At 37.6% G+C, this 13,368-nt stretch overlaps 1 protein-coding gene and 1 pseudogene across 1 annotated transcript in view; one reads left to right on the top strand and one right to left on the bottom strand.

The window, feature by feature from the left end:
- LOC102389034 (calcium-binding mitochondrial carrier protein SCaMC-1) overlaps positions 1-13,368 on the bottom strand; it is an 83,626-nt gene that overhangs the window by 24,310 nt on the left and 45,948 nt on the right. The window contains exon 5 of the mRNA XM_045166222.1: positions 5,587-5,745. Coding sequence (XP_045022157.1) covers positions 5,587-5,745 — 159 coding nt within the window. The remainder of the gene's footprint in view (positions 1-5,586; positions 5,746-13,368) is intronic.
- On the top strand, positions 3,627-4,440 carry LOC102410875 (annotated as a pseudogene).

Here is a 13,368-nt window from a genome sequence, read left to right as displayed (position 1 = left end):
TAGTTTTGGAAGTTTTGGCCACAGCAATCAGAGCAGAAAATGAAATAAAAGGAATCCAAATTGGAAAAGAAGAAGTAAAACTCTCACTGTTTGCAGATGACATGGTCCTCTACATGGAAAACCCTAAAGACTCCACCAGAAAATTACTAGAGCTAATCAATGAATATAGTAAAGTTGCAGGATATAAAATCAACACACAGAAATCCCTTGCATTCCTATACACTAATAATGAGAAAATGGAGAAATTCAGGAAACAATTCCATTCACCATTGCAATGAAAAGAATAAAATACTTAGGAATATATCTACCTAAAGAAACAAAAGACCTATATATAGAAAACTATAAAACACTGGTGAAAGAAATCAAAGAGGACACTAATAGATGGAGAAATATACCATGTTCATGGATTGGAAGAATCAATATAGTGAAAATGAGTATACTACCCAAAGCAATCTATAGATTCAATGCAATCCCAATCAAGCTACCAACGGTATTCTTCACAGAGCTAGAACAAATAATTTCACAATTTGCATGGAAATACAAAAAACCTTGAATAGCCAAAGCTATCTTGAGAAAGAAGAATGGAACTGGAGGAATCAACCTGCCTTACTTCAGGCTCTACTACAAAGCCACAGTCATAAAGACAGCATGGTACTGGCACAAAGACAGAAATATAGATCAATGGAACAAAATAGAAAGCCCAGAGATAAATCCACGCACCTATGGACACCTTATCTTTGACAAAGGAGGCAAGAATATACAATGGAGAAAAGACAATCTCTTTAACAAGTGGTGCTGGGAAAACTGGTCAACCACTTGTAAAAGAATGACACTAGAACACTTTCTAACACCATACACAAAAATAAACTCAAAATGGATTAAAGATCTAAATGTAAGATCAGAAACTATAAAACTCCTAGAGGAAAAATAGGCAAAACACTTTCTGACATAAATCACAGCAGGATTCTCTATGACCCACCTCCCAGAATATTGGAAATAAAAGCAAAAATAAACAAATGGGACCTAATTAAAATTAAAAGCTTCTGCACAACAAAGGAAACTATAAGCAAGGTGAAAAGACAGCCTTCAGAATGGGAGAAAATAATAATAGCAAATGAAGCAACTGACAAAGAACTAATCTCAAAAATATACAAGCAACACCTGCAGCTCAATTCTAGAAAAATAAAAGACCCAATCAAAAAATGGGCCAAAGAAGTAAACAGACATTTCTCCAAAGAAGACATACAGATGGCTAACAAACACATGAAAAGATGCACAACATCACTCATTATCAGAGAAATGCAAATCAAAACCACTATGAGGTACCATTTCACGTCAGTCAGAATGGCTCCTATCTAAAAGTCTACAAGCAATAAATGCTGGAGAGGGTGTAGAGAAAAGACAACCCTCTTGCACTGTTGGTGGGAATGCAAACTAGTACAGCCACTATGGAGAACAGTGTGGAGATTCCTTAAAAAACTGGAAATAGAACCGCCATATGACCCAGCAATCCCACTGGTGGGCATACACACTGAGGAAACCAGAATTGAAAGAGACACGTGTACCCCAGTGTTCATCGCAACACTGTTTATAATAGCCAGGACATGGAAGAAACCTAGATGTCCATCAGCAGATGAATGGATAAGAAAGCTGTGGTACATACATGCAATGGAGTATTACTCAGCCGTTAAAAAGAACACATTTGAATCAGTTCTAATGAGGTGGATGAAACTGGAGCCTATTATACAGAGTGAAGCAGAAAGAAAAACACCAATACAGTATACTAATGCATATATGGAATTTAGAAAGATGGTAACGATAACCCTGTATGCGAGACAGCAAAAGAGACAGATATATAGAACAGCCTTTTGGACTCTGTGGGAGAGGGAGAGGGTGGGATGATTTGGGAGAATGGCATTGAAACATGTATAATATAATATAAGAAACGAACCGCCAGTCCAGGTTTGATGCAGGATACAGGATGCTTGGGGCTGGTGCACTGGGATGACCCAGAGGGATGGTACAGGGAGGGAGGAGGGAGGGGGGTTCAGGATGGGGAACACATGTATACCTGTGGCGGATTCAAGGTGATATATGGCAAAACCAATACAATATTGTAAAGTAATTAACCTCCAATTAAAATAAATAAATTTATATTAAAAATTTTTTTAAATGATCATTTTGGATGGTGAGAAAGATAATTTTTCTACTTTCTACTTTTTTAGTTTCCAAATATCCCTTAGTAAGCATATACTCACTTTATTTTAAAAATACAATTTTTAAAAGACCAAACAAGTGACTATAGAAAGTTGAATGTGGTTTTGCTAAAATAGTAACAGTGCTATTTCTTCATCTTATTTCTCCACAAAAATGATGGCTCTCATATTTTAAGCACTGACTACAATGACAGGTATAATGCAAAGCACTTTATAAATTTATTTTTTAATTCTTACAATAACCCTGGCATCATAATCCTCATTTTATAGACCCAATTAAAAGAGATCAAATGACTTTCCCAGCTATAAAGTAAGTAGCAAAGCCAGAATTAAAACCTCAGGCTCTCTGACTCTACAAAAAACCTACTTTTAAACTACAGTAAACTACTTCTCACCACACAACACACATCGTTCTTTTGTTCACAGTGTTCTTTTCCAGTTGTGTGAAGTTCACAGAGAACTACCTCTATCAATAAAGGAGACAAGTTCTAGTGAACCCATCTCCTTGTCAAATACATGTATAAATGAAAGCCATGAGACCCAAGCCAGAGTGGCACAAAAAGGGCAGCATCTTGCCTCCTCTTGCCTCTCATTAGATTTCTCTTCTCTTCCATTTCTAACCCATTTTTCATCTATCATAGCTTCTCTTTTTTCTCACTTATTTTCTTCTCTATTTTCCTTCTCTTTTTTTCAATCTCCCATCCTCTTCCCCCTCTTATCTATCCAGCCCCTTTAAATCTTTCTCTTTTCTCACTTTCTGAAAATACCCCTACTATTTACTCTATACTTTTTCATTCTCCCTAATCCACTCACCTATTTTTATCCCCTAGGAGAAAATTCCTACTCTGTATCTCCACAATACCCATCTATCTGGACACATAGCAAGTACACCTGTTATAATTATTATTTTTCAGCAGCACCATCAGCATATAGATTTGTTGTCTACCTTTCTGTTAGGTTCTGAAGTATAAGAAAATATGCTTTTAATCCAGCACCAAGCATATTAACAATGGGCACTTAAAATATATATTTATTCTCTTTATTTTCCCTCTGAGTCCCTTTCCCATTTTTTCATCTCCTTATATGTCTCTGTTTCTATGTAGTTCTGTATGGTATCCACATATTTTTCCTTTCCACCTCATTTTTAAATTTTCTACCAGGCCTGGTTGCTGAGGAAGTCAGCTCTTCTATTTCTACCTGCAAAAGAGAACTTTCAATTTCTGCTCTTTTCTAAAAGCTAACTGAATTTAGTCACCTGATAGGATACAATATAGGTTACATATGGAATCAAACGTACAGAAGAATGATAGGTTATTTGCCTTACTGTCTTATGCCAGTTAACTCACAGTGTACAATTATAACTATTCAGCTTATTTTCATAGTATCTTGGAAGCGATCAGCTGCCTCCAGATGAAGCTGAACATTTCCTTCCCAGCCACTGGTTGCACATCCACTGACGTGAATGATGAACACAAATGTCCTACCTTTTGAGGGAAGCATATAGACATAGAAGTTGCTGCTGATGCTCTGGGAGAATGGGAGGGTTATGTGGGCCAAATCAGTGGTGGGAATGACAAACAAGGTTTCTCCATTAAGCACGGTGGCTTGACCCATGGCCATGTCTACCACTACTGAGGAAGAAGCAATCCTGTTATAGACCAAAGAGAAATGGAGAAAAGAAATGAAATCTGTTCAGAGTTGCACTCTGAATGCCAATGTGAGTGTTCTCAACTTGGTTATTGCAAAAATGAGATATTCCTAATTCTACTGTGCCTCACTGCCTGGGACACATGCACCCTAACCCCCGCCAAAAAAACAGCCAAATCCGCAAACTTTTCAGTCACTAAAGAAGATGATGTTTACCAGTATGTTGTCAGAAATCCCCTGAACAAAGAAGGTATGAAACCCAGGACCATAGTACACAAGATTCAGTATTTTGTTGCTCCATGTGCCCTGCAACACAGATACTGGCATAATACTCTGAAGAAAGAGTATAAAGAGAAAGAGAAATACTCTAAGGAAAATAAGGAAGAGGCAACAAGAATATTATGAACTTTTGACCAAGAGAAGGAAGCAAGCCAAAGAAAAACAGGAACAGACTGCCCAGAGATGGAGGCTGTCCTCCCTGAGGGCCCCTATCTTTAATTCTGAGTCAGTCAAAAATTTTTACTCTTTATTTTTTTGGCCATGTGGCATGTGGGGTCCTACTCCAACCAAGGGTTAAACCCACACACCCCGCACTGGAAGTGCAGAGTCTTAATCACTGGGCCACCAAGAAAATCCCCCCAAATAAGATTTTCTGAGTCACAAACAAACAAAATCATATAGTACCAAAAAATACTATTCATAATCCATTATCAAATATCACCTATGTTACCAAAAAAAGACAATAAAATACCCAGGTATGTAAATTTAATTACAAATTTAAATTTACTAGATTGTGAATTGGGCTTCCCTAGTGGCTCAGACAGTAAAGAATCCACCAGCAATGCAGGAGATGCAGATTTGATCCCAAGGTCAGGAAGATCTCCTGGAGAAGGACATGTCAATCCACTCCAGTATTCTTGCCTGGAGAATTCCATGGACAGAGGAGCCTGGTGGGTATAGTCCATGGGATTGCAAAGAGTTGGACACAACTGAGTGACTAACACTTACTTACTGAGATTGTATATTATTAATTTTGTATCATTGTAAAGAAAGTATTCAGCAAATATTAAATTTAAAAATAATTTTTTTTGGCCACAGGGCATGTGGGATCTTAGTTCCCCAACCAGGGATCGAACCCACACCCCCAAATTGGAAGTAGGGAATCTTAACCACTGGACTTCCAGGGAAGCTCAGCAAATATTAACTTTTAATTGACACTTAACAGATTAAAATTAAACATGCATTATTTTATAACTACTGTTGACAATCTATTAATCAGTAAAATAAAATTAAATAGTATTACCTCTAAACAGATATTAGTCAGTAACACACTCCTAGTAACTTATTTTCCAATTCTTAGAAATATTATTAGTACTTAAGTAGATTAGAACCACGCTATTATGTTAGGTTTCAGGGGCTCGAGACACCTAATAAGTTAGACTAATTGTATGTCTTAACACTTCATTCATAGATTCAGTTATAATCCTGAGAAAAAATTTCTAAGAGTGGTTCCTATTATTATTTCAAATAAAAATTAATTTTAAAAGCATCTGAAAGAAAATTAAGGCATCTTTTAATATTGAAAATAAGAAAATTTATGTTTTCAGAAAAAACATAAAACTTCAGGGAGAAGTAGTATGAAATGTGCCAAAACATTTCTTTTGAAAATTATCAAGATTTTTTTCAAGTTACTTTAATGCTTAAGGGCTAAAGTGCAAACTACCTGCATCATGACCTTCAAGCGGTCAAAAGGTGCCGTGCACGTCCTTGCAACTCCACCGGCTATCCCTCCTGCCACCAAGCGCTTCCACCAATTTCCAGAACGTTTTTCCTGTTCAGTAATGTCATCTGGAATAGCTATGCTCTCCCCTATGTCAATCATCTGATAAAACGTAAAACAGAATTAGACGGTCAAGTGAAAACACTTGATAAGTAAAAGGATAACTCTGTACAAAGATCAAAAACCCAAAGATTATTTTTCATATCTCACCTCCTGTTAATGAAGATTGACAATATTCTTAGCACTTGTATTAGACCAAATAATTTCTAATAGCACGTTCATGTATTGATTTAATGTAATATCCCAACTGGAGGTTTTAGTTTTAAATTCTCAAGCTATTTAGAAAATTCTCAAATATTAGACTAATCTCTTTCATGAAAAACCTAAACACTCCATGCAGGGATCATGTCCTAGTTATGCAACATAGTGTCTGCCACACAGTAAATAAGGAATAAATGCTTAAATTTTTTTTCTCTATTTTATTTCAAGTTCTCTCAGATTACAAAACTTAACCTGAGTCAAAATTCAAGAGTAGCATTTTATATGTTTTCATTTCCTTCTCTATTATTTACACTGACTTCAAATGTCAGTTTTCTTTTTAAAAATCTGAACTCTAACAAGTTTTGCATTTCACTTCATTTTCAGTTATTATACATGATTTTGCTAAGACTACACATTTTTGCTAAATGTTGGGCAGTGTGGTTCAGTAGGAAAACGGCCAAATTGGATCTAGGTTCCATTACTTGTCAATCATAGTGTGTGTGTGTTAGTCACTCAGTCGTGTCCTACTCTTTGCAATCCCATGGACTAAAGCCCACCAGGCTCCTCTGTCCATGGAATTTTCCAGGCAATCAGAGCGAACAAGTCTTTTCTCTGCTTCTTAGTTTTCCGATCTTCATTTATTCATTCATTGAGCACCCTCTTTCCAAGCACCATCTCACCTCAGTGCCTTTGTTTTTTATTTTCCCCCTGCCTAGAACATTTCTCCTTGGCTCTTTCCATGGCTTCCTCCCTAATATGTAGCACAATCTTAATTAGTTCATTTCTATTGAGTGCTTTTTCCTCTAGAAGGTAAGCCTAATAAGAGCATCAAACTGGTCTTTCTTGTGCATCGATAAACCTAGCACCTTGGTCAGGGGAGATAACTGTGTTCTCTAAGTGGTGATTGAATTAGTGAATTAAAGTCCACAGCCCTGGGCTACATATGAGTAACATAATGGTGCATAAATCAGTTTCTGCCCTCTAGTCCTGAATATTCATTGGAAGAACTGATGCTTTTGAACTGTGGTGTTGGAGAAGACTCTTGAGAGTCCCTTGGACTACAAGGAGAACCAATCAGTCCATCCTAAAGGAAATCAGCCCTGAATATTCACTGGAAGGACTGATACTGAAGTGGAAGCTCCAATACTTTGGTCACCTGATGCAAAGAGCTAACTCACTGGTAAATGTCGTGATGTTAAGAAAGATTGAAGGCAAAAGGAGAAGGGGGTGGCAGAGGATGATGATGGTTATATAGAATCACCAACTCAATGGACTTGAATTTGAACAAACTCCAGGAAATAGTGGAGGATAAAGGAGCCTGGAGTGCTGCAGTCCATGGGTTCACAAAGAGTCTGACACAACTTAGTGACTGAACAACAAGAAAGAAGCCAGGTAAAGCAGATATTTTACGGATGGAGTGACCAACCAAATCAAACACAACTGAGAGGTCAAGTAAGCTGAGATGTAAGAATAAACTACTGAGGTTGGAACATGGAGATCATTGCTTCAGAAGCCACTGAAAAGAAAGCTTGTAAAGTTTCAGGTCAGAATGGGGTCTAACAAAAGATTTTCAAAATCATTAAAATTAAAATTACAATAATATTCTATTTAATATTCACAAAATTGTCCAAAATTCTAGTCAGATAATAACAACTACTTGCAAGCATACAGAGCAAGAGTAATTTTAATCCATCACTGGTGAAAACAAATGGTACAAAAATTTTGGAAAATACTTTGATGTTACCTAGTGAAAGTAAACACAAAACAGCAATTCCACTCCTGTGTATATGCCCTATATTCCTAGAAAAAGTCTTATTCATGTACACCAGGAGACATACACAAGAAAGCTTCAGTTCAGTTCAGTTCAGTCACTCAGTTGTGTCTGACTCTTTGTGACCCCATGAACGGCAGCATGCCAGGCCTCCCTGTCCATCACCAACTCCCAGAGTCCACCCAAACCCATGTCCATCGAGTCGGTGACGCCATCCAACCATCCAATCCTCTGTCATACCCTTCTCCTCCTGCCCTCAATCTTTCCCAGCATATTAAAAAGCAGAGACATTATTTTGCCAACAAAGGTCCATCTAGTCAAGGCTATGGTTTTTCCAGTGGTCATGTATGGATGTGAGAGTTGGACTGTGAAGAAAGCTGAGCGCTGAAGAATTGATGCTTTTGAACTGTGGTGTTGGAGAAGACTCTTGAGAGTCCCTTGGACTCCAAGGAGATCCAACCAGTCCATCCTAAAGGAGACCAGTCCTGGGTGTTCATTGGAAGGACTGATGTTGAAGCTGAAACTCCAATACTTTGGCCACCTGATGCGAAGAGCTGACTCATTTGAAAAGACAAGAAAGCTTATTGCATCATTATTTATAATAGAAAAAATCTAGAAATGACATGAATGTTCAACAATTGTGAAACTGATAAATATATATATATATATATGTATGTATTCATACACTGGTATACTATATGAGAGAAAATGAATAGAATACAGTTACAAACATCAACATAGTTTAATCTAAATAAGTAGAATGTTAAAATATATACAGTTCAAAAATGGGCAAAATCAAATAATATGTTGCTTATACATACATACTTGGTGCTAAAAGTATAAAGAAAAAGGAGAAAAATGGTTTACAGAAAATTCAGTATATTGGTTAACTCTTGGTGGAAGAAGAGGCATATGACTGGGGAGGACACAAGGGTTTTAAAGTAAGGAGAATGCCTATTTCTTAACTTGGTAGTGAGTACATTAGGGTTAATGATACAATTTCTAATTGCACTTATGTTATTTATACTTTTTTGTATTTCTGCTGTTTATGTCCCAATAACAAAGAATTTTATAAAAACAAAAAGAACGTCTACACTGACTTCCGCACCATTTGGCATGTGTTACTGCCAGACCTACTCTTACTTTCAGACAAAGGCACTGAATTGTGACAGAAGGCTTGGTTTTGTGAAATAACAAAAAAGAAAAATAGAAATGGATGATGTGATGACACTTTAAAAACAGCTTCAATGAAAGAATGCAGTGATATGGGCAGTCACTAGAAGAGGGGGCATGGTCAAGGGTGTATTTTTAAATGGGAGAAATTGTAGTGTTTTTGTACGCTTATGGGAATGATACAACAGAGATGCAAAAATTGATTGTGACTGAGACTACTGCTCAACAGACTCTATCCTCTTTTTTTGTTTTGTGACAACCCAGTCACATCCACATTCTGCATTTTGCCTGGGTAAATGGCCACCCAAATAGAAACCACATTTCCACACTTCCCTAGGAGCTTGTGTAGACACTAGTCTAGATTTTGGCCAGTTAGTTATGAACAGAGTAAATATGTACAACCTCCACTTCACATCCTTAAAAGTGAAGCAATGACCCAGCTTCAACTATGCACATGAGGACAACATCTTGGAGAACAGAAAGAACCAGTGGATTTCTCAAGGCTTTTGTGAAACAGAGGTACCCTATCAGCTTAAGCAAGCCTTACTATTACATGAATAAGAAATAGATTTCTATCTTATTTAAGTCACTGTCTTTGGGATGTTGTTGCTATAGTTTCTTATCTCTCATACTGATGATGCAGGAGAGAGGGAACAATAACAGGAGTAAAGTAAATGAGAATAAATGAGAGGAATCCAATCCAATGCCCAGGCACCGCACTTGACATGGGAAGTTTTCAAGTATATCACACTACAAAACTGACATCAATGAGGTAGGAAGATTTATGCTATAGAGAGGGGGCCAGGGAGAAATCCTTTGCAGATGGGTCCAAAGGAGAGAGGAGCAAAACATATTGATAACAAATAACACACTCTACTTCACTGGCTTATTCCAGTGCTATAACTCAGAATTTTGAGGCATCCAGGAAATTTCAGAAAGCATCTCTTTGCCCACAGTATTATAAAACAAATAGATACTATTAAGTAGTTAGGTGCGTGCTAAGAGGTTTCAGTCGTGTCTGACTCTTTGCAACCCTATGGAGTGTAGCCCGTCAGGCTTCTCTGTCCATGGAATTCTCCAAGCAAGATACTGGAGTGGGTTACCATGCCCTCCTCCAAAGGATCTTCCCAACTACTTAACAAGGGCTTCCCAGGTGGCACTAGTGGTAAAGACCCAGGGTCTTTCTTTACCTTCCATCAAATTGTATAGTTTGTAATATATTAAGGTAATGGTATTATCGTGACAAATAATAACACATTCTGGTTGTCAAGTCCTTATTTTGTGTCAGAGGCTATTCTAAATTTGTGATTTGTTAATTAACTTAATGTAACAACTAACGATAAACCTGGTAAATCATGTAATTTTGGAGAAGATGGAGAGGTGAGTGGGCCCTGAGACCAACACCTCTGCTGATAATCTGCTGAAGCATAGGTTTTGTAGAGGTGGCATTCTAAGCAAATGCACATTTGTTCATTATTGTAGTTCAAAAAGAATTCAACAGTATATTAAAAAGATCACATACTCCAATTGCTGCTGCTGTTAAGTCACTTCAGTCATGTCTGACTCTGTGTGACGCCATAGATGGCAGCCCACCAGGCTCCGCCATCCCGGGGATTCTCCAGGCAAGAACATTGGAGTGGGTTGCCATTTCCTTCTCCCATACTCCCATTAAATGGGATTTATCTCTGGAATGCAAGGATGTTTAAGCATACACAAATCAATAAATATGATACATCATATTAACAGAATAAAGGATAACAATTAGATCGTCTTAATAGATGCACAAAAGCACTTGACAAAATTCAGTATCCTTTATGATTTGTTGTTCAGTCGCTCAGTCATATCCAACTCTTTGCAACCCCATGGACTGCAGCATGCTAGGCTTCCCTGTCCTTCACCATCTTCTGGGAGTTTACTCAAATTCATGTCCATTGAGTCAGTGATGCCATCCAACCACCTCATCCTCTGTCAACCCCTTCTTCTCCAGCTTTCAGTCTTTCCCAGCATCAGGGTCTTTTCCAATGAGTTGGCTCTTCACATCAGGTGCAAAGTATTGGAGCTTCAGCTTCAGCATCAGTCATTCCAATGAATATTCAGGACTGATTTCCTTTAGGATTGACTGGTTTGATCTCCTTGCAGTTCAAGGGACTCTCAAGAGTCTTCTCCAACATCACAGTTCAAAAGCATCAATTCTTTGGTGCTCAGCTTTCCTTATGGTCCAGCTCTCACATTCATATATGACTATTGGAAAAACCATGGCTTTGACTAGATGGACTTTTGTTGCAATAATGTCTCTGCTTTTTAATATGCTGTCTAGGTTTACCATAGCTTTTCTTCCAAGGAGCAAGTGTTTTTTAATTTCATGGCTAAAGTCACCATCTGCAGTGATTTTGGAGCCCAAGGAAATAAAATCTGTCACTGTTTCCATTGTTTCCCCATCTATTTGTCATGAAGAGATGGGACTGGATGCCATGATCTTAGTTTTTTGAATGTTGAGTTTTAAGCCAGCTTTTTCACTCTCATCTTTCACCTTCATCAAGAGGCTCTTTAGTTCCTCTTTGCTTTCTGCCATTAGGGTAGTGTCATCTGCATATCAGAGGTTATTGATATTTCTCCCAGCAATCTTGATTCCAGCTTGTGCTTCTTCCATCCCGGCATTTTGCATGATGTACTCTGCATAAATAAGCAGGTTGATGATACACAGCCTTGACATACTCCTTTCCCAATTTGGAATCAGTCCGTTATTCCACATCTGGTTCTAACTGTTGCTTCTTGACTTGTATACAGGTTTCTCAAGAGGCAGGTAAGATGATCTGGTATTCCCATCTCTTTAAGAATTTTCCAGTTTGTTGTAATCCACACAGTCAAAGGTTTTAGCATAGTCAACGAAGCAGAAGTAGATGTTTTTCTGGAATTCTCTAGCTGTGTCTATGATCCCGCAGATGTTGGGAATTTGACCGCTGGTTCCTCTGTCTTTTCTAAATCCAGCTTGTACATCTAGACGTTCTTGGTTCACCTACTATTGAAGCGTAGCTTGAAGGATTTTGAGCATTACCTTGGTAGCATGTGAAATGAGTGCAATTGTGCGGTAGTTTGAATGTTCTTTGGCATTTCCCTTCTTTGGAATTGGAATGAAAACTGATCTTTTACAGGTCACCATGGTCACTGCTGAGTTTTCTCAATTTGCTGGCATATTGAATGTAGTGCTTTAACAGCATCATCTTTTAGGATTTGAAATAGCTCAGCTGGAATTCCATCACCTCCACGAGCTTTGTTTGTAGCTGATGCTTCATGATTAAAAAGTCCTTACAATTAAAAAAAACTCAAAAAAATTGGGTGTAGAATAAATGTACCTCAACATAAAAAGTCATATATGACTATATATATATAGTCATATATAACATTAATCATACTCAGTGATGAAAAATTTTAAGCTTTTCCTTAAAATCAGGAACAAGATGATGGTGACCACTCTCACCACTCCTGATCAACATAGTAGTGAAAGTTTTAGCCACAACAATTAAGCAAGTGAAAGAAACAAAAGGCTTACAAATTGGAAAGAAAGTAAAATTGTTCCTGTTTGGAATAACATGACTTTATATTATTTAAAAAAAAACAAACCCTAAAGATTCCACCAAAAAAACTGTTTGAACTAGTCAATGAAATAAGTAAAGTTGCAGGATATACAATCAGCATTCAAGAATCAGTTGAATTTCTATTTACTAACAATGAAATATCTAAAATGGAAATTTAGAAAATTCCATTCATAATAGCATCAACAAAATACTTAAAAGTAAAGTTAACCAAAGAGGTAAAAGACAATCAAAAACTGTAAGATATTGATATAAGAATTAAAGAAGACATAAATAAATGAAAAGATATGACAAGCTCATGGATTGGAAGAATTAATATTGTTAAAATACCCATATGACCCAAAGACATCTGTAGACTCAGTGCAATTCTTAGAAAAATTCCAATGGCATTTTTCAAAGAATCAGAAAAAATAAAGTCCTAAAACGTGTATGTGTGTGATTAGGCCACCCAAGATGGCTTGATCTCCTGCTCTCTGTACACACCCTGCTTGACCAGTGCCTGCTTCATCTACACCCTACTCACATGACAGACTTTCTTATATACTTGCCCTCGCCCACTCAGAGATTGTTCTAATCTTTAGATCAGAATATCTCCACCCTAATAGACTATCAAAGGGGTGGTGAGGGTGTGTCCTTCTGCTAGTTTCCCTGGTAATCCATAACCCAACCTGAGGTCAATTCCCACTGTAACTGATAACCCTCATCCCAGGAGCAAAGACTACCACCATGTCCTGCCCACCAAGTGCTGCACATAGTAGGATATTGCTCCAGGACCTTGCTTTAGCTGTGTAAATCCCTCTATCCATTAAACCGTTGATGTCTCTGTTGCTGACCCCAGGATCTTTCTCTTCTCTCAAGGCTAGACAAGTACAAGGCTTTCAGGTCTGTGAGGTGCAATCCAATAGTATGGACCCTCAAAAGACCTCA

The sequence above is a fragment of the Bubalus bubalis genome, chromosome 6, assembly GCF_019923935.1.
Source record: "Bubalus bubalis isolate 160015118507 breed Murrah chromosome 6, NDDB_SH_1, whole genome shotgun sequence".
Taxonomy (NCBI): domain Eukaryota; kingdom Metazoa; phylum Chordata; class Mammalia; order Artiodactyla; family Bovidae; genus Bubalus; species Bubalus bubalis.
Note: the sequence above shows the minus strand (reverse complement) of the source record. Positions and strands in the feature narration are given on the sequence as shown.